The 22,861-nt window shown below is 37.1% G+C and overlaps 1 protein-coding gene across 1 annotated transcript in view; it reads left to right on the top strand.

Moving 5' to 3' along the window:
• The first annotated feature begins 1,902 nt into the window (after positions 1–1,902).
• Positions 1,903–22,861, top strand: part of CENPE (centromere protein E) — a 74,778-nt gene continuing 53,819 nt past the window's right edge. The window contains 15 exon segments of the mRNA XM_070452391.1: positions 1,903–2,057; positions 3,499–3,590; positions 6,213–6,302; positions 6,419–6,537; positions 7,660–7,779; positions 8,227–8,308; positions 8,466–8,533; positions 8,611–8,676; positions 11,701–11,752; positions 13,410–13,497; positions 14,384–14,513; positions 15,439–15,558; positions 16,446–16,604; positions 19,963–20,107; positions 22,283–22,371. Of these exon segments, the coding sequence (XP_070308492.1) occupies positions 2,002–2,057; positions 3,499–3,590; positions 6,213–6,302; positions 6,419–6,537; positions 7,660–7,779; positions 8,227–8,308; positions 8,466–8,533; positions 8,611–8,676; positions 11,701–11,752; positions 13,410–13,497; positions 14,384–14,513; positions 15,439–15,558; positions 16,446–16,604; positions 19,963–20,107; positions 22,283–22,371 (1,476 nt within the window). The 5' untranslated portion in view covers positions 1,903–2,001.

The raw sequence follows: 22,861 nt of genomic DNA on the forward strand, positions 1-22,861 counted from the left end.
AGTACTATTAAAATTTTTTCATCACATGCATGTATTAATCTGTCATGTAACAAAACAGTTACATGACAAGAGTTAATAAAAATTTTGATTACCCTTAAGTATGCATTCAAATTTTAAGCCTCTTTCTCCAGAAGCTCCTTAATTTCAGACAAGTTCTTTAATCTTTTAAAAACAAAAGAGTTGCATATGCCAAGTCCCATATCAACAGAGATTTAACTTAATTTAGCTCACCCAGAAATGGAGTTGTAAGCTAGTCAATCAGGAATTGCCTAACTGGCACCAGTTAAGCAATCTGACTGATAGGCCCCAGTCATCCCCTAAAGAAAAGTAACTTTTCAATTACCAACCCAGTTTTTTGACCTGTATAAGTTCCTTTTCCCCTTCTGCCTATGAAAGTCTTCCATTTTATACTGGTCCTTGGAGCTCCTGTCTATCTAGTAGACTGGATACTGCCTGATTCAAATCAATTTTGCTCAAATAAAGCCTTACAATTTTTATTACGCCTCTGTTTGTCTTTAACAAATACCTTTGCCCTCCCTAACCACTTAGTTTAAGTTAAAACATAGCTTATCTCCGTATTATCTCACAAAACCCAGCATCTTCACAGTTTAGCTGTGAGAAAAGTAGTCTATACTAGCTCACATTTGGTTAACCAAAACAATATTGATTAGCCTAAAAAAGAGCAGACTATTTTATTTATAGTTTATCTACAAATTTCTTAAATTTGAGAGAAACCAATAAATATTCACTAAGATATTAATAATTATGGAATAGTATACATTAAAGGTTGATTTATTTTCTTAGTCCTCCCCTCCAAAGGAAATAAGTGTACCTTTCCAGAAATTATGTCAAAATTATTGAGTAATTGAATAGGCAACTTTTTAATTGAATGTTTACTAAACTCCAAGTATCTTTCCAGGTGCAGGGTATAAAGAGTAAATAAAAACAAAGTTGCTAACCTCACAGAGTTGACACTTTGGTGGGAGGAAACAGATACATAGTCATACAAGAATACATACTAATTATATCTGAAAGTTATGAGAAACATTTTAAAAGAAACAGAATAGACGAGAAAGTTGTTATTTTATACAGAGCTCTGAAAAAGCAAGCCCTATTTCTGAAAAACAATTATCTAGACTTCTATTTCTGCTTCCCTGACGCTGAAAAAAATTGAAGACAAGAGAAGAAGGGGATGACAGAGGACGAGATGGGTTGGATGGCATCACTGACTCAATGGACAAGAGTTTGAGAAAGCTCCGGGAAATAGTGAAGGACAGGGAAGCCTGGTGTGCTGCAGTCCATGGGGTCGCGGGGTCCGACACAACTGAGCGACTGAACAACAAATTCCTGCTAATAAAAGTTTCACCTAACTACCAGTCTTCAGTAACTCTTTTCCCAAGTCAGCCTTTTAGGAACTCACAGCCAATGGGGGAAAGGGAGTGTAAGCAAGCGGAAAATGAACAACCTAAAACACAAGTTTTCAAAGGAGCACCAGATTGTTCTTTCTGGGCTGGGCAGTAGCTTTCAACTCTTGTCATCTGAGGTACTTCGTTTGTTTCAATTTTTTTTTTTTTTAACCCAACTGTTAATGCAGTTCTGTAACGTTCCTAATTCCCTTTATTGATAAAGAAAAAATTTTCCAGATTTCAAACACTTTAAGGGTGGGGCGAAAGAAGGCGTTTCTATAAGGCTTCCAGCACTTAAACGGCATTTAGCAAATATTAGTTATTTCCGCTATTACCTGGTGAATCTTTCGCCAGGCGCTTCCTGGACCGGGTCTTTGCGGCCCGAAACCTACCAACGCATTATCCTTGGACGTGCCTCCGGCCTGGCGTCCCCCGCGCCGCGACACAGGTGGAACGGGCCGTGACGTCACGAGACCGCGACTCAATCAGACGCGGCGTTTGGGAAATTTTAAATTTAAAGGCGGGGTGGCCCGTAAGCTCTGAATCGCCGGACGCGGAGGTTTCTGACGTATTCCCTGGGATCCAACCAGGCAGGATGGCGGAGGAAGGAGCCGTAGCGGTCTGCGTGCGGGTTCGGCCGCTCAATAACAGGTAGGTAGGCCAGACCGAGCCTAGGTCCCCACTGCGGACTCTGGCGCCGGCATGAACCGGGGGAATGAGTCCTGGCTCCTCTTCCTTAGCTGCCTAGAAGCTCGGCCTGCTTTGTGCCTCGGTTTCCTATCTGTAATGAGACGGGGCAGGATCGAGGATCTAGAGGATCATTTTCAAGTGTGGAATTCTGTTATATCTGTAACCCAGGCTCGCCAACGTTAAAGACCCTACTCCCTGCGCTGCACTACCGTCGCCCATCTGGGGTCCCCACCGCTCCCCTAGGAAAGTCGAAATCGGAAAGATCCTACTGCACTCATCACAGTGCAGTTAAATTTTACGTCTAACTGACTCTCGCTTCCGCTTTACTGTATACTCCTTAAAAGCGAAAACGAATCAGTTTTGTTGCATTGTATTCGGTAGACGCTTATTACTTCAGTCAATAACTGAATTCGGCATTCAGAATGTTGAATGAACGATATTCATCAATATTGATTTGTTTTTTAGTACAGTGTACGGTATTAAAACAGACACTACCATCGTTGCCCAGTGGATCTCACAACACAAAATAGATAAAAGATATAGAATATTAGGTGTGATACTGGAGTAATAAATGCTTTAGAGAAAAAGCAGGAAGGGGAAGCAAGGAAAGTCTGTTTGCTATGCCAGTCTTGGGTCCTCGCCCCAGAATGCTAGCACAGTTTTGTCTCTGAGAAACATTTGTTAAATCTTACTGGGTGCTTAATAAATGAGAATATCAAGATGAGGAATTTCCTATTTTTAATAAGCTTATTGATGCATTAGAAGACAGCTACATGAAGAAACCATTATAATATTTCGTGACAGATGTTACGATAGACAGTTAAAGAATGTTTGCTAGCAAAGTCACTAGTCCTTTAGTGAGATGACTGTAGGGGAGGAACAGGGCAGTGTCGGGGAACACCTGAATCATGAATGAAAGAACAGTTAAGGTACTTAGTGGAAACCTCAGTCAGGGTATTCCAGGCAGGGAAAGGTTGAATATGATTTTGGGAGTGAACTTTGGGTAGTTGATTTGTCTGGGAGTTAAGGTTTATACAGAATTTAGAGGAAGATAAGATTGAAGAGAGAAATTATAGTGATAGAGGTGTCATGTACCAAATTAAAGATTTCAGATGGCTTTTAAATGTTTTAAGAGAGAGAGAGACATATCAACTGCCACTACTGGATAGAAAGGTGGAAGTGAAGAGTTTCACAAACCGCATGAAAGTGCAGGAGGTCACTGAAGCCCCATTTAAAAGTGTTGCCCCCTCAAAGGTAGATTTTCCACATTTATCTTATTTATGGTATAAGTCATTACAGTCTTTTAAAATATTTATCAGATGATGAAGTCTTTGTACTATCTCTCATAAAACACAGCTTCTATGATCAGTTATTCTAAAATGCAGTGTTTTTATTCTTTTAGAGAAGAAGCACCTGAAAAAGATATTCAAGTGTACTGGAAAACTGACAATAATACAGTTTATCAAGTTGATGGAAGTAAATCCTTCAATTTTGGTAAGTTCATAATAGCATCAAAAGTTAACCTGGTATCCTTTTTCTGTTATGGGTATAAAAGCCTTATGAATAACACTGGATTTGTCACTAAAGATCAAACCAAGCCTTAAATAAACTGTTGCAGTGGAAACTTTGAGAAATTGTTCATCCATCATTTATAAGCTAATAAATTGATGCTTAAATACAGTAGTCGTAAAAAAGAAAAAGGAATTTAAAAATTATAAACACGTACACTATTACTGTATTCACAGTAGCTTATGACTAAAACTAACAGTCTTCCTCTTACTCATGAGAGTACTTGTAGCCTAAAATTCTGTAAGCCCAAAGTATGTTGCTTAGTGTCGAGTCATCTTTAAGATCTTCCAATTTGTTTTCATCATTTTGGTTTTTTGTTTGTTTTTCAGCTATTTTCAAAACTCTTTAAAGAATAAATAGTGAAGATATTGCTTCTTTATCTGCTAGAATACAGCAGAGACCTACCTCTGCTGTTGTAGAGCTTACATAATGGAAAGAAAGGCTTTAAACAAGTAGTTTCACTTATGCTGACATAAGCTTTTGCGGAGATCTAACTAAACTGCTGAAGCTCCAATACTTTGGCCACCTCATGCAGAGTTGACTCATTGGAAAAGACCCTGATGCTGGAAGGGATTGGGGGCAGGAGGAGAAGGGGACAACAGAGTATGAGATGGCTGGATGGCATCACCAACTTGATGGACATGAGTTTGAGTAAACTCCGGGAGTTGGTGATGGACAGTAAGGCCTGGTGTGCTGCGATTCATGGGGTCGCAAAGAGTCAGACACGACTGAGCGACTGAACTGAACTAAACTTGGTGTCTGGAATGGTACCATTTACACCAGGACCTGCAGGATGAGTGAGAGCTAGCTAGAACAGAGGGACTTCCAGGCTCTGATGATTAACTAGACTGATTTGTACATTGATTGAGCATGTATATAGTGCTGACAGCTATATAGCAGTGCCACAGTGCCAGGCACTGTTCTAAGCGCTTCATATATATTCCCTCGTTTAACCCTCCTAACGAGCCTATGTATTTGGTTCCTTCCTGTTTTAATGAGGAACTGAAGTAAAGTGGCCTGGAGTCACATAGCCTGCAAATAAGAGAGAAAGGCTCCAGATCTGTATTCTAGCCACACCACCATGCTGCCATTTAGACTCCATAGAGCGACAGTGACATCCTCTGAACAACCTCAGCAGGAAGCGTGGTTAAGTTGTCAAATTAGTGTGAAACTAGAAAGCCACAAAGATGTGTGGAAGAGAAAATGAGTTCTGGTAATGGAATGTTTGATGGTATTAACATAATTTTTTTCAAACTTTTTGTTTTGTGTTGGGGTATAGCCAATTAACAAAGTTGTGGTAGTTTCAGGTGGACAGTGAAAGAACTCAGCCATACATATACATGTATCCATTCTCCCCCAAATCCCCATCCCATCCAGTCTGGCACATAACATTGAGCAGAGTTCCTTGTGCTATACAATAGGTCCTTGTTGGTTATCTATTGTAAATGTAACTGTGTACATAACCTTCCGAAAGTCCATAATTCTCCCTCCCCCCTGGCAACCATAAGTTCGTTTTCTAAGTCTGTGAGTCTCTGCTAGAGATTAAAAAACCTGAGTACCGCAGATTCTCAGTAGCCATATATGCCCATAAAGAATCTGGACTCATCCACGTATCTGAACCACATAATGTTAAGGTTTGAATCACCTGCTGTTTCTCCTTGCTCTGAGATGGTGACCCGTAAGCAGCCTTCAGATGACACTTAGGTTTTCCACATTGTTCTGCCAAAGGGCAGATGTGTGGTCGCCGTGCAAGGAGTATAATCACTGAACTGTTGATTGCAGGTCAGTAATTTTCCCTCCTGATTTACAAATCCATTTCTTGCGAGCTCTTTAAGGTGAGGCCACCACTAAAAGAGTGGTCTATTTTTAATGTGCTAACCAAAGCAGAGAACCACATCCTGGACTTGTGAATTCATCAGTGTAAATCCTACTCTAAACACCAGCCGTCAGCAGCCAGCTCATTGATCATTCCCCATAACACTTCAGCTTTGGTCAGTTCTTTTCCTCCAGATATCTGAATTTCTTGGTTTAGTTTGAGCTAGACTTTCTTGCTAGGTATGTTAGGAACATTAGAATTTCTCAAAGACCAGTAATATTAGTAGTATAGTAATAGTAGGAATCCTAAGTGTTAATATATATAAGTTCACAATAATTCTATGAAGAAGATATTATATGTCCATTTTACAGATTAGGGAACTGAGGCATGGAGACATCAACCACTTGCCCAAAATCACACAACCTGTAAGTGGCAGAATCAGGATTTTCAGTCTTGATTCCAGATCCCCATATTCAGATTCAGCCACCATGCCCTACTGCCTCTTGAAAGCACATAGGATAATAGACTTGTATTTTTTCTGTGTGAGGACCAACACATTTTACCTAAAGAGAGTATTTTCATAGGACCAATGAGTTGAAGAAAATATTGTACCTTAAATATTCTATCATACCATATCCTGACAATTTTATTTCTTTGGGCAACTACTAATTCAGAATGAAAATACAGTCAATTTGTTTGGTTTAACTTAAATATGTTTTTTTTTTTTTTAGATCGTGTCTTTCATAGTAATGAAACTACTAAAAATGTGTATGAAGAAATTGCGGTACCAATCATAGATTCTGCCATCCAAGGCTACAATGGTGTGTATTCACTGCAGAAACATTGCAGTCTTTGGTGTCTGTTCAGCAGGTATCGATCATTTTCTACACTGTAGATTCATTTGTAATCTCTGCATGTGTGTGTTTTGTTTTTGCAGGTACTATATTTGCCTACGGGCAGACTGCTTCAGGAAAAACATACACCATGATGGGTTCACAAGAGTATTTGGGAGTAATACCCAGGGCAATTCATGACATTTTCCAGAAAATTAAGAAGGTAAACAACTTAGCTAAGTTTCTAGTACATGCAGGTGAAAATAGTGATAATAGGATAGCAACCGTACTGTTCTCTTGTAATGATGAAAGGAAGTATATTTACAGTTATAATTCTCTTAATTATCCAGGGGGAAAGAAGGAAGGCATAGCATAGATTCATTTTTTTTGCCCCATAAACTTACTTAGGAAACTTAAAGTTCTTTTCCTTGAATCATGAAACAGTACTCCCACCAAACAGTGGGCATTAAGGAGCAGGAAAACCTTATCACAGTTGCATCCTTATTGCCTTTGTTTAGCTACCAGTGATTATTAAGGAGCAGTAAAAAGTAGACTAGATAAAAGACAAGGAGAGCAGAAGGCCAGAATAGGCAACCTAATTAGTTAAGAGTTGATTTTAAATTACTTTTTCATCATTATTTTAATTATTTTTAATTTCTTCAATATATACAGGTTGAGTTTTATATTGAAGTTAGAGAGTTGGATGGGGTACTTTCCTGTTACAATTCTATGATTACTATTGGTTATTTCTGAAACTGTTTTTATGTTTTTTGTTGTTATTATTGTCAGTATAGAAACACAGGGAGAATTTTTTTTTGGTTTTTTGTTTGTTTTACAAAGATAATTTGTTGAAAGACAAATACCACATGACTTCACCTCTATGTAGAATCTAAAAAAAACCAAAATGAACAAAGAGAAACAAACTCATAGATAACAGAGAACAAACAGGTGATTGTCAGAGGGAACAGAAGTTGGAGGGATGAGAAATAGGGTAAGGGAGATTAAAGGGTATAAACTTTACATTAGAAAATCAATGAGTCACAGAGATGAAATGTGCAGAGTGGGGAATATAGTCAATAATATTGTAACATCTTTGCATGGTGACACATGGCAATGAGACTTCTGTGATCATTTGGAAATGTATGGAAATAGTGGCCCACCGTGTTGTGTACCAGGAACTAACATAGTGGAGTGGGTCAACCACACATCAGCTAAAAAATAAACTAAAATTTTATAAAGGTGTTTTCTTAAAGAATATTTTAATATTTAATATTAGCACATGAGCATTCATTATTAGGTTTTCATAACTGGATGATCTCTGAAGTCACATATCTTTTTCTTCTAGTTTCCTGATAGGGAATTTCTCTTACGTGTGTCTTACATGGAGATATACAATGAAACCATTACAGACTTACTTTGTGACACTCAAAAAATGAAGCCTTTAATAATTCGGGAAGACTTCAATGTGAGTAACAGAATTAACAGGGTGACTCAAAAGTTAGATATACCGATTGGGATTATTTTTTCTTGAACATTTGCCTTTACTTTCTGTATACTTTAAAGTATCTCCTGTTACTATGGTTTGTTTTTTATTTTCTTTCTTAGACACTTAAAGAGATTATCTCTTAAGTAATATGTATAGTTTTTAAATATTGACAGTTATAGTATTTTGGTGTAAGTTCTTAAAAAGAGCAAAGTGGAACTATCAGGTTAGAATTTGGTATACTTTGGCATAGGAAATGCATTGTAAATATCAGAAGTATACTTATTATTTTTATACAGAAGAAAAATCCCCATTTTCCACGTAACATCCACAAATGAACTCTATGATAGTTTGTACTTTCTTTTTTGAAATGCGAACTTTTAAGTGACTTATATTTCCCTACTTTTACCGTAATTAAACTTGTTTCAGAGGAATGTGTATGTGTCTGACCTCACAGAAGAAGTTGTTTATACATCAGAAATGGCTTTGAAGTGGATCACTAAGGGAGAAAGTAAGACTTTGTACTATATTTCTTCAAAACACTTATAGAAACGATTTAATTGAATGTATTTGACTTTAAACCACACTTTTCACTTTTCATCTAAAATACAAGTTAGTGTTTTTCTTTGGATTTTAATACACACAGCTGAAATGTGACTCTCTTACAGAGAACAGACATTATGGAATTACAAAAATGAATCAGCGAAGTAGTCGTTCTCATACCATTTTTAGGATGGTAGGTAATTCTCTCTATATTTTGTCTTTCCAATTAAGAATACACTAATTTTTCTATAAGTTGCCTTTTCTTTCTAGATTTTGGAAAGTCGAGAGAAAGGTGAACCTTCTAATTTTGAAGGATCTGTCAAAGTGTCCCATTTGGTGAGTATTGAGGAGCCATGATAATGTACTATATGAGCCAAAGTAAAATTTAATTTAGCTGCTGAAGGTTTGGTTTCATAAGAACTATTGACTATTTGGCAAAAGCATCTATAAATTGGTAGTTGAGTCTCATCAGTAACATGAAATTACTAGCAGAAAAGCAGGAAGAGGTCAGAGGGTCTTACTTCCTGTGATCTTCTGCTGCCACTTCCTAAGCTTTAGATGTAAGAACTGCAGGAGTGGGGCTTTCCCCAACCAGTAATGGAGAAAGGGTAATTCTGTGCACACTTAAGAGTTAATGTAATCTCGGGATTCGACGGGGTTTTGTTTTTTGGCCTTCACCAGTGCAACTGAGATTTGTGAGATGAATGAAAACCTGGGTGAGATAGTTAAAAAAAAATAAATCACATTACTCTAGTTTATGTTCAGTACCTATCTGTTGATAAGTGAATATAAGCATTATGCAAACAGTCCTTCTTGCTGAACTGCTTCATTTTTCTTTCTTCTTTTTTTTTTTCGTGCTTCCTATTCCTTACCATTATTGTTTTGTTCTCTGTCTTCAAGGCCTAAATTCTTTAGTTTGATGTGGGATATGATTTAAGATTACTGCATTTGATTTGAAAACTTCAGGGGATAAAGTAATAAATCGATAATATGTTTACTTTCAGATTTTGAAAACTCAGTTAAATATCTAATTCCAGTTCACCTTAGTTATTTTACCTTGTAAGTATAGCATTTATTTTAATAGACTGGTCTTTTAACAACAACAACAAACCTAACTTCTGTTTTGTTGTCCAAAGCTGGCCTGTGATATATCACTACAATTTTAACTTTTAATATGATTTAGCTTTACTAGTCTTGACATACTCAGTGATCCATTTGGTGTCTTTTCTCATATTTTTTGATGATGTATCATCTAGGGACCGTAGATACTATCTAACCCAACACCAGATTTGCCAGTTACTCTTAAGTATCTTATTGGAAAGAAGACTTCCCCAAAGAGTCATTTTCTGGCTCTTTAAAGATGGTTTTTTGGTTATGTGTTTTTGAGTGTCTCCTGGCCTTCCTGGAATAATAACATCCAAGTGCTCTCAGCCCAGGTCCTTTATTTTCAGGGTTTCTTTCCTCCTACCCTCCTAATCAAAGCACAAGAGTGTTCTGTGGCCTTTCTTCCCTTGTTTGCCCTCAGGCATTGTTACCATTTCTGTGTTGATGATGGTCAAGTATTTATTGTTTCTGAAGTCTCTGAGTTCTAAGTCATGTCTTTCCAAGCTTTATCCAAGTTTTTCCCAGCTTTATCAAGCTTCAGTGGGTCTAAAGCCAAATTAATTTATTCCTATCATAGTGAATATTCCTTTTACCAGTAGTACTTATATTGGAATTCATGCTGCTTTCCTTACCACTTTGCCCCTTTATTATGCCTCTGCCTAGATCATTTGTAGTAGATGCTGTATAACAGTGATTAGATTTCTTTAACTATTTTAGTGAAAACAGTACATATCTGAGACAGAACTGTAAAACAAGAGCACGTGATTATCTGCCCACTCCCCAAAGAAAGAAGTAATTTAAATCTCCTGTCTTCTTTTAATACATTAAGAATACTTACTGGGCTCTCAAATTAAAAAAAAGAAAGAAGACATCCCTCACTACTTGCTGTCTTCACTACCACCTCCCTAGCCCAAGCCACCATCATCTCTGACTTAGATTCCTGCACTAGCCTCCTGGTTGGGCTCCCACTGCCACCTGTGCCCTCTACAGCTCATTTTCCATCGAGGGGGCCACAGGTGATCCTTCAGAAAGTTAAATCAAGGCTTGTCACTCTTCTGCTTAAAGTCCCGTCTCGGCTTCCCGTTGTATTTGGGAAATCCAGAGTCCTTATCCTGTTTACAGAGCCCTGAGTAATCTGACTCCTATTTCCTTCTCTTAACACTGTATTGTCCCATCTCCACTTCACCAACTCTGCCATGCTGCCTCTTCTATTTTATGAACATACCAAGCTCATTTCTATTTTGTGACTGGACATACTGGCTGCTCTTTTAATCTGGACTGTGTTTCCCTTGGTCTTGCATGGCTGCCTCCCTCTATCATTTCAGATCTTAGCTTAATGGGAAGCCTTCCCCTACCAAATCAGAGAACCTCCTCTGTCCCTTCTTCCCTCTTCCAGGACTATTTAAATTATCTTTATTGCACTTACCATATTCTGTTTCTCATTTCTTTGTCTTTTTCTATCTCTTCATCAATTTCCTCCTCTCATACACTCCATAGACAATATAAGCTCTATGAGGGCAGGGACCTTGCCATATCCCTAGCACCTAACATACTACCTGAAGCATGACAGTCACTTTTTTCAGCAATATCTGTGAAATGAAAGGAGTTCGTGCTTTTAAAGATGCTGCAGTATAGTCAAAAACACATAACTAGCTGTACACAGTAAGTGTTGTAAGAATAAGTCATACCTATAATGACCTCTGGATGCACAGTTTAAGAGAGCAGCTCATTCAAGGAAAGGGAGGAGGAAGGATAAAATTAGCAAAGCTACATTGAGCAGGTAACATTTGCCTTGTCCTGAGTAAAGAACTTTAGAAATAACAGAGAATGGCATAGAGTAGCACTTGGAAGTGTAGAAGTATGTGAGGTATTCAGGGTGTAGTGAGTAGTTCCACTTGAGTTAGGCCTAAGTAATGAATAGATATAAGGCTGAAGCAACATAAGTGCCAGATTGCAAAATCACATTCACCATGATAAGGTTTTGAACTTTGTATACGAAATAGAAAACCTATTCTAGCAGCATTATGGAGGATAATAGAAAACCTATTCTGGCAGCATTATGGAGGCTATGTTACGTTACAAAGAAGGAACAAATGTTACAGATTGGTTTGACAAGGGAAGGCCTAAACGGTGGAGTGAGAGATGAGGTTACAGATGGAGTGTTCAAGTAAACTGTGTGTTTAAAATGTTCTTTCAGTAGGTTGGATTTTATCTCAAGTTATACTTTCTAAAGGTTCATTTCCATCCATCTTACAGAATTTGGTCGATCTTGCAGGCAGTGAAAGGGCTGCTCAAACAGGTGCTGAAGGTAAGGAAAACTCATGAAATACGATGTGGACTTGAGTGTCTTCTGGTTCTTTCGCAGAATAAAAGTGCTGCCATGCATTTTAGAAATTGATAAAGTAATGATAATAATACTGTGATAAAAGTCCTCAATGTAAAAAGTAGCTTCTGTATCTGACCAGTTATCTCATTTGGGATACTATGTGTGTGTTAGTCACTGAGTCGTGTCCAACTTTTTGCAACCCCATGGACTGTGGGGCCCCACGTGACCCACCAGACTCCTCTCTCCATGGAATTCTCCAGGCAGGAATACTGGAGTGGGTTGCCATTTCCTTCTCCAGGGAATCTTCACTGGGCCAGGGATCAAACCCAGGTCTCCCACATTGGAGGCAAATTCTTTACCGACGGAGCCACCAGGGAAGTCCTTGGGCTACTATACCATCAGTTTCTTAAAAAGTCAAACTATACAGGTTCTAGGATTGTATAGCTGAAGAGCTTGTGAGAGTACCGTGAAAACCATCTAAATTTTCATAATCAGTAAGAAAATTCAGAAAGGTCATGGGGCACACAGTTAATATTCAGACATTAATAATTCTTAAAAACAACCAGCTACAATATTTAGTGTACAAAAAGATGCAATATACAATAATAGTTTAGAAGATGTAATACCTCAGAAGAAACTCAACAAAAATTGCACAGGACCAAAAAAAGAAAACTTCAAAACAGACCTGAAGGACATAACCAAATATTAATACATAAACAAATGGAAACACATACTTAGATGGAAAGGTGCAAATTAAAGATGTCAAGCCGCTCTCTGTGTTAATTTCCTGTAGCCTGACATAAAGTTACCCAGCTGAGCATGGCCCGTATCCACCAAATCAAACCTGTGAAAAGGAAATACATACTGTTGTTTCAAGTTGGCTTATTAAATAACAGTATTATGGCAGTAGCTAAATAATGCATCTGTGAAATAACAGCTATTCAGAGTTATTTGATGCATTATTTTTTGTGTACATAGTAGATTGGAATCCTACATATCCCTCAACAGGGCCCTGGGTAAGTAATTTCTGGTACATCCATACAGTGGAATTCTATGTTATAAAAAAAGAATGAAAAAGACCAGTATTTACTAATCTGATATGTATATACTGCCAAGTGAAAAGAAGCAAAGTGCAAAATAGTATATATAGTATGCTACTATTTGTCTGAAAATTAAAGGGAGAAATGAGTGTATATGAACTTGTATTTAATATTAGAGTCATGTGTGCATATTTAGTTTTAAAATTAAAGATTTTGGGGTTGTGAGTCCATATAGGAACTAATTTGGTTTTAAGTCTACAGTTGTCTGTATTTAAAGTTTTAAAAAAACTAGATTCAAATGGAGTAATTAGAGGGGATCCTTTAGGAAGCGGACTTTTCTTCCCTCTTGTTCTTTTTTTATTTATCTTTTTTGTTGTGCTGTTTCAGCTGATAACCTTTCTGATTCACCTAGTAGGTGGGAGGGTAGGGAGAGAGCACCTCCATCAGTGATATTAAAGGTAGACTCAGACTTAGTCCAGAACAGAGACTTCAACATCTGTCCCTTTAATTTTTACTTTCTCTCATAATTTGCTGATAAATAAATTCATCATCCAATACAGGACTCAATATTAGTTTTTATATTTGTGTAATAAATGCAGGTTTGCGACTCAAGGAAGGCTGTAATATAAATAGAAGTTTGTTTATTTTGGGACAAGTGATCAAGAAACTTAGTGATGGACAAGTTGGGTAAGTGTATCCCACTGTACATTTATCTGTTAATACTTATGTTTAAATTAAGTCGAAAGTTTTAATAGTTTGGTGTGTGCTTGCTCAGTCATGTCCGACTCTTTGCAACCCCATGCCCTGTAACCTACCAGGCTCCTGTGTCCATGGAATTTTTCAGGCAAGAACACTGGAGTGGTTTGCCATTTCCTGCTCCAAGGAATCTTCCTGACCCAGGCATTGAACCCACATCTCTTAAGTCTTCTGCGTTGGAAAAGGCAGATTCTTTACCCCTGTGCCATGTGGGAATCCCTTAGTGACACTCAAAATATGTGTACCTGTTTCTTTCATATATTCAAAAGCTCCCATGACTCTGTGAGCATTTGTGGCTTCTTATATGTATGATCCTAGAGGAGATCAGTCCTGGGTGTTCACTGGAAGGACTGATGCTGAAGCTGAAACTCCAATAATTTGGCCACCTCATGCGAAGAGCTGACTCATTGTTTTCGACCCTGATGCTGGGAGGGATTGGGGGCAGGAGGAGAAGGGGACAACAGAGGATGAGATGACTGGATGGCATCACTGACTCAATGGACATAAGTTTGGATAAACTCCAGGAGTTGGTGATGGACAGGGAGGCCTGGTGTGCTGCGGTTCATGGGGTCGCAAAGTCAGACACGAGTGAGCAACTGAACTGAACTGAACTGAACTGATACATATGATGGTGTCCTACTAAATTTACTTTCTGTATTTTAAATATTTTTTTAGTTAATAGTTTCGATCTGCCCCATGTAACCTGTAAAGAATTAATTTTATAACTGTAGCTATTTTAAGGTTCTCCATTAAAAACCAACCAATTTTGTTATATAAAAGCTTTCTCTTTTTCTTCCCAAACTCATTTCTCATTAAGTGGTTTCATAAATTATCGAGATAGCAAATTAACACGAATTCTCCAGAATTCCTTGGGAGGAAATGCAAAAACACGTATTATCTGCACAATTACCCCCGTGTCTTTTGATGAAACACTTAGTACTCTCCAGGTGAGTGTGATTTTTATCTCAACTTAATATGAGGGGATATCATCTTTAAGAAGGAAAAATTTCCTACTAAAAATAGATATAGGTCTTTTAATTGACATACCATACCTGATAAAATAAGATTGATGTGTTTTTCCAAAATCACAAAATCCATTATCCCACCTCCACAATTTCTGCCACATTCAACACTGTTTTACTGAAATTGACTTGATTTTTTATTTTTACAAACTCACTTATGAAAGGAAACTTTATATCAGTTCCATAAATGAAAAATTAATATCACTTACAACAAATAGAAGGTGACTGAAAAAACATGTGTATGTGTTTATAACAACAAAAAACTTCCAAAACTCCTGCTAGCTAATTGTTGCCTGTCTTTGCACTGAGTCTAGGTCCTGCATTTTATGTTTAAAGGGAAAAAGGAGGAGGGTTGGGGTGGGGGAACTGAATTGTCGATAGAATAGCTGTCTCAATGAAGGATTCAGTGTCATATATAATAGACACCTTCATGTACCCACTTAAAGTTACTTCTGATACACGCTAAGAAATATTGGTTTAAATACCTACTGAGTACTAGATCTAGGAACTGTCAGAGAAAAAAGGTAGAAAATAGAGTCACGGGCTTCACAGAATTTATAGTCTTACAGGGAAGACAAGACCTGTCTTCCAATGTGATTGCCTTGGATTAACACTTAAGTAGCTAGTAAGTAGGATAGAGCTCAAAGGAAGGAGAAGGGCTTTTGATGGGAGCCCTACTGGCCTTGTTATGAGGACATAGAATACTTTCTGTATTCAAAAGTATTAAACTACCTGGGAAGAGTACTGATTTTTTTTCTTTTTTTTTTTTACAAAACTTAATTACAAGAAAACCAAGTATTATTAGTTTTTGTGTGTGTTGAATGCATAACATTCTTGCATTTTTTCCCAGTTTGCCAGCACTGCCAAATATATGAAGAATACTCCTTATGTTAATGAGGTATCAAGTGATGAAGCTCTCCTGAAAAGATATAGGAAAGAAATAATGGATCTTAAAAAGCAATTAGAGGAGGTATGTATGAACCATGTATTTCAGTAAAGAGAAGAGACGGATTTAGAATTGAGATCTGCCTAAATGCCCAGAGATTCTGAAGCCATCAATAACTGAGCTCTGCAACCTAGATTTAAAACAATTTTTAACCAAGAAGAAATCAACTCATAAAAAAATTTAGTTTAATTTACTATAAACTAAAAGACTTGTTTTCCTGAAATTATCTTAGGTTTTGTTTTTCATTTTCAAAGGGTAAAATTTGGTGTTTTCAAATGGGCCAAGTTGAGAGAGTTTTTTTAAAAAATTATCACAAATACATAGGAAAAATTAGGTTAAAAAAGAGAGAGGCCATATATAGTTACCTGAAACTACTTTCCAGAGTTTCACATTATCTTGAATTTTTCTTCCAACCCTAGGATAGGAATTCAATAATTTAGGATAATCACTTAAAATTGTAATGTAATTTGTTTAACTATTATGGCCCTCAATTTTGTGTAAATCTTGCATTCTGGTGATATTTTTAGGAATGATCTAAAATAACAAATGGTAATCTGATGAAAACATCTCTTCTTTTGCTGTAGGTATTCAAGTCTCTGCTTTTATAACCTCTCTGCCTTCTATTTATATATTTTAAGCAGTTAATAGATTTGCCTTAGCTGCTTTGTAATAATTTTACACACAGCATATAGAATAATGACATGAGAAGAAATGGATATTTTATTTTTAGTTTGAGAAATTACTGACTATGATAACTGTGTACTAGAGTTCTGCACGTAGAGTATATTTTATTTCAATATAATTAAAATTCTCTTAGTTCACATGCAAATTTCTGTTCTTTTAAGCTACTTTCAAGGTTTTAAAATATAGCTACATTTATTATTAACGTAATCCATTATTACATTCTATAGGTTTCTTTAGAGACTCGAGCTCAGGCAATGGAAAAAGACCAACTAGCCCAACTCTTGGAAGAAAAAGATCTACTTCAAAAAGTCCAGATTGAGAAAATTCAAAACCTAACAAGGATGCTGGTGACATCTTCTTCCCTATCATCGCAGCAAGAATTAAAGGTAAAATTTAAAAGATAACAGCTTAAACTTGGTATACAGAAAATAGAACTGGACATTCCTAAATATTGATTACATAATTATTCATTTATAATCTTTTGATATATTATATTCAAGAAACCAAGAACCTGTTGTATATTTGAAGTTGTTAAAATTACAGATGTAGAAGTATTAATTCAAGGATTCAAGCTTACTACTTTAGTTTTCTTCTAGGAGTTTTATGGTTTCAGGTGTTAACATTCAAGTCTTTAGTCAGTTTCAACTGATTTTTATATATGAAAAAATCATATATTATATACATATGTATAGTAGTCCAGTGTAAGTGTATCTTACTTACGTGTAAGTAAGATAAAATCCCGTTTCATTCTTTTACATATGGCTGTCCAATTTTCCCAACATCATTTACTGAGCAGACTGTCCTTTCCCTATTTTATCTTCCTGGTTCCTTCATTGTAAATTAATTGATCATATATGTGAGGGTTTATTTCTGGGCTTCTATTCCATTGTTTTTATGTGTCTGTTTTTGTGGCACTATCATATGTATTGTTTTGATTGCTATAGCGTTGTAATATAGTTTGAAATCAGGAAACATGATGCCTCCAGCTTTGCCCTTTCTCAAGATTGTTTTGGCTATTTGGAGTCTTTTGTGGTTTACAGTCTACAGTATAGCCAAGGAATCTGTTTTTGATATGTTTCTTAAGAAATTCTAATACAATTAATTAGCTGATTGGAAACCATGGGTGTCTGAAGTATATTGGAATATTTTCTGTTTAAAGAAACAAAAATGTTAATATCAAGAAAATGATTTAGACTATAGATCAACATAGTAATCAAAATTATGACTTCTGATTTGTGTCTTTTTTTTGTTTTTGCGAAGGCTTTATTTATCTGACAGATTTTTTTTATTTAAGAGAATAATAGCCTTTGGATTTGAACTCCCTGGGTATGAATCCCAGTTCTGTCAATTCCTAACACTTAATTTTAGACAATATCTCAAATATACTTTGCTACAGTTTCCTTATCTGTGATATAATAGCTTGGTCCCTACTTCTTAGGATTGTTGTGAGAATTAAGTGAAGTAACATACAGTATGTGCATAATACTACACTTTACACTCAGAAATCCTCAATAAATGTATACTGCTAAGATTGTTACTGGGCTTTCCTGATGGCTCAGTGGTAAAGAATCCACCTGCCAACACAGGAGACTGTTTTGACCCTGTTCTGGGAAGATCCCGCATGCTGCGGAGCAACTAAGCCTGTGCTTTGCAGCTACTGAGCTTGTGCCCTGGAGCCCAGGAGCTGCAACTACTGAAGCCCGCCCCGAGCCCATGCTCCACAAGAGAAGTCCCTGCAGTGAGAAGCCCAGGAGCTGCAGTTAAAGCTGGCCCAGCAACAAAGACCCTACATAGCCAGAAATAAATATGTTTTAAATATATATATATATTATCAATAGGTATCATGTACAGATCACCACACTAAGTATAGAGACACTCAAGATCTATTTCTTGACTGAGTGATGAGTAGAAAATAGCCCAGTGGAAGGTATAGGGAATAGTATTTCAGAAAAACACATATACAAAACCTTGAAATTGTGGGACAACAGTATATTAGACTTTCTGGTGGCAGGGACATGGTAAACCACATTAAGGGATTTGAACTTTGCCTTTTGCTAAAAGCCTTATATAGAATGTAGTAGGAATTGCATTTTGGAAAGGTGTGATTGCTATGTGCATCAAATTGATTTGGCCTCTACAAGGATTGTGGTTCTGAAGATGGAAGAAATTGGATAAACTGGAGAGCTATTTGGGAGGCAGACTGAACTGGACTTTGTGGTTGTTTGGATGCAGGGGCAAAGAAAGAGAGAAAGAGGCATCCTGAATGACTTGCAAGCATTACTAGACTTTCTGGGAAGTTGGTAGTGTTTTCACTGAATAAAGAGTAGTGGAGCTGCTCAATGTTTGATTCAGGACATCTCTATTTTAAGACATCAGGCAGTTGGAAATGTGAAAGCTCTGAGATGGAGATATCAGTTTAGGTATTAACTACAGCTGATCCAATTTAAAGTCCTGGGGATGGATGAGCTTGGCCTTGGAGCATGTTGAGAATGGAAAGAACAGAGGGTCAAACACAGAACCCCAAGAAACAACAACTTTTAGGCAAAAGCAGAATAAAAGAACCCCTATAGGAGCCCATGTTGAGCTCTAGAATTGAAAGGAAATCAGGTGAATGTGGTAAGCAAGGTCACATTCTGCTGAGAAGTTAAATGAGATACATATGGACAAAGATGCTTCAGATTTAGAAACGAAGCTTATTTGCAAAAGCAGTTTGAGTTAATGCGTTGGTAATAAAAACCACCTTGCTGTGGGTAGAGATGCCCAAAGGGATGGGATCTTGAATACAGTTGAAGAGTCTGGCATTAGATAGAAGGAGAAGCATCTATTCATTTCAACAAGGACAGAAGGAGGAATGCTTCTGTAAGTTTAGGCTTATATTGTCTTTGTGAAATAGGTTTAACTTTTCTGCTGAGATATCAGGAGATGGTTGGAGACACGTTCATAGACAGTGCTAAGAGTTTGAAATAGTATAGCACGTGGTGTTGAGCTGAAGGTCATTGGAGTGAAATATTTATATATAGCTGGGTTTTGCAGAGCAGGCTATGGAAAGGGCTGGCTGTCTCAAGCCTAAAGGTAGTGCGTGTAGGGACATGAAAGCAAGCAGTATATTCTAGGAACAGCAGTTAATTTTGAGATGCAGTGCAGTAGACAGAAATGATCCTGAAGAGACAAGAAGTAGTAGATAAATGATGAGGAAGAAGATAGTGTATAAACTAAAAGAAAATGGTAGCTAGAGAGAAGTGAGGAGGCAAGAGTTTGTTTCTTTAAAAAATCAAAAGCAAATAAATAGGCTTGAGCATTTGTGAAGCCAAGAAGAAGGAGCTAGGGAAGGTGACAGATGACCAGATGACTGAGGGAGCAGAGCTGGGTACCCCAAAGTGCTGTCAATAGCTATGGGGTGGCAGCAGCAGCTGTCCGTTCCTTGCAACACCAGAGTACTTAAAGAGTTGTATGTCAACCAATTCCTTTCAGTTACGTTCCAGAAAAGCTTATACGTAAACCTTCAAATAAGACGTATAGTGTAAGTAATAGTTTCATCAAAGTTTTCATGGGGTTAAACACTGATCTGAAAAACTTGAGTATGTTTTCTTATCTCTGGGCATCCTTAAAACTATTAAGATACTAAACTCGACTTAGTAAAAATTCCACCAAAGCAATGGCTTTTTAAAATGGAAACTAGTTCCCTTGTTTTACAGTGTATGAGCCCCAATCTGTGTGAGGTAATTTTGATTTCTTTCTTTTTAGGCTAAAAAAAAACGAAGAGTCACTTGGTGCGTGGGGAAAATTAACAAAATGAAGGACTCAAACTACGTAAATGAATTTAATATGGCAGCAAATGTAACAACAAGAACACATAAGGCTACTGTAAGTTTAGGAGAAATTGATGAATGTGAGTACTTTTCCAATTACTTTCATTTATAAAAGCATCCCTATAAAGAGGGACTTTTTTTTTAACTTTATTTTTTAATTGAAGGATAACTGTTTTACAGAATTTTTTTGTTTTCTGTTAAACCTCAACATAATCAGCCATCGGTGTACGTATGTCCCCTCCCTAAAGCAAGGACTTTATTTATAACTCAGTAATGTGATAAACACATTTAAATAAAATGTGTGTATTAATATTTTAAGTGTAATTACAATGGAGATAATGAGAAAGTTAAGTGATTTTAAGAAACTGAACATTCATGAAGTTTTCTGTTATTTCCAGATCTCTTATGAATGATGATGCATTGTAGTTGAAGCACACATTTTTGTGCTAATCATTATCCAGTTAAATTAGTATCCACATAACATCAGCCTTAAAACTACTAATCTTTTTCTTTCCATTTATTTTTATTAGTTGGAGGCTAATTACTTTTGAAAGAATTCCTGTGTTTAACACAGAAATCTGTTTCAGAATTGTCTCCAATGTAGTTATAAGTATTTTTTAGGGGCATTTTATTTATTTATTTTGCTGTGCTGACTTTTATTTGTTTTAATTAATTTATTTTAATTGGAAGCTAATTATTTTACAGTATTGTAGTGCTTTTTGCCATACATTGACATGAATCAGCCATGGGTGTACATGTGTCCCCCATCCTGAACCCCTCTCCCACCTCCCTCCCCATCCCATCCCTCTGGGTCATCCCAGTGCACCAGCACTGAGCGCCCTGTCTCATGCATCGAACCTGGACTAGTGATCTGTTTCACATATGATAATATACTTGTTTCAATGCTATTCTCTCAAATCATCCCAGCCTCTCCTCCCACAGAATACAAAAGACTATTCTTTACATCTCTGTCTCTTTTGCTGTCTTGCATATAGGGTCATTGTTACCATCTTTCTAAATTCCATCTCTTAACAAAAAAAAAATCCATATATATGTGTTAATATACTGTATTGGTGTTTTTCTTTCTGATTTACTTCACTCTATAATAGGCTCCAGTTTCATCCACCTCATTAGAACTGATTCAAATGCATTCTTTTTAATAGCTCAGTAATACTCCATTGTGTGTATGTACCACAGTTTTCTTATCCATTAGTCTGCTGATGGACATCTAGGTTGCTTCCATGTCCTGGCTATTATAAACAGTGCTGCAATGAACATTGCAGTACATGTGTCTCTTTCAATTCTGGTTTCCTCGGTGTGTATGCCCAGGAGTGGGATTGCTGGGTCATATGGCAGTTCTATTTCCAGTTTTTTAAGGAATCTCCTCACTGTTCTCCATAGTGGCTGTACTAGTTTGCATTCCCACCAACAGTATAAGAGGGTTCCTTTTTCTCTGCACCCTCTCCAGCATTTACTGCTTGTAGACTTTTGGATAGCAGCCATTCTGACTGGCGTATAATGGTACCTCATTGTGGTTTTGAGTTGCATTTCTCTGATAATGAGTGATGTTGAGCATCTTTTCATGTGTTTGTTAGCCATCTGTATGTCTTCTTTGGAGAAATGTCTGTTTAGTTCTTTGGCCCATTTTTTGATTGGGTCATTTATTTTTCTGGAATTGAGCTGCATGAGTTGCTTGTGTATTTTTGAGATTGATTCTTTGTCAGTTGTTTCATATGCTGTTATTTCTCTTAGGGGCATTTTAAAATCTACTTAAAATAATCAAATCTCAAACTTAGAATTTGTCCTTTTTACCTATACTATACTAAGGATCCATGTATTTTATCACTTATTCTAACCAGTGATCTTAATTCACACAATAATACAAATGATCACATGTTTTTAATGTATTTTTGTCATTCATATAGTAAGTACATATTGAAAGTGAAAGTGAAGTCACTCAGTTGTATCTGACTCTTTGCAACCCCATGGATGTAGCCTACCAGGCTCCTCCGTCCATTGGATTTTCCAGGCAAGAATACTGGAGTGGGTTGCCGTTTCCTTTTCCAGGAGATCTTCCTGATCCAGGGATTGAACCCAGGTCTTCCACATTGTAGGCAGATACTTTACCATCTGAGCCACCAAGGAAGTCATATTAGTTTGAGTTTATTACCTCTGATGAGAATTTTTTTAATCTTTGAGTTTTAAGAAGCTTAATAACATGTTTATGGGTAAATTTCTTTTCTCTCTAATTATAGCTCTCTGTTCAGAGTCTGATGTTTTCAGTAACACTCTTGATACATTGACTGAGATAGAATGGAATCCAGCAACAAAGCTACTAAGTCAGGTAATTTAAATGTATTTTACAGAGCATTATGGTTTTATTTTTAAAATTCATGTTATTGGTGTTTATTGTTGTTGTAACACATTTCTAGCTCTCAGTTAATTTCAGTAACAGTTTTGGTTCCATTTAGGGCTTCCTGGGTGGCATTAATGATAAGGTGAAAGTTAAAGTTGCTCAGTCCTGTCCGATTCTTTGCAACCCCATGAAACTATACAGTCCATGGAATTCTCCAGGTCAGAATACTGGAGTGGGTAGTCTTTCCCTTCTCCAGGGGATCTTCCCAACCCAGGGATCAAACCCAGGTCTCCCGCATTGCAGGCAGATTCTTTACCAGCTGAGCCACAAGGGAAGCCCAGTGATAAAGAACCCACCTACCAATGCAGAATGCTTAAGAGATGCAGGTTCAATTCCCTGGGTTGGGAAAATACCCTGGAGGAGGGCATGGCAACCCACTCCAGTATTCTTGCCTGGAGAATCCCAGGGACAGAGGACC

Source organism: Odocoileus virginianus, chromosome 21 (assembly GCF_023699985.2).
Source record: "Odocoileus virginianus isolate 20LAN1187 ecotype Illinois chromosome 21, Ovbor_1.2, whole genome shotgun sequence".
Taxonomy (NCBI): domain Eukaryota; kingdom Metazoa; phylum Chordata; class Mammalia; order Artiodactyla; family Cervidae; genus Odocoileus; species Odocoileus virginianus.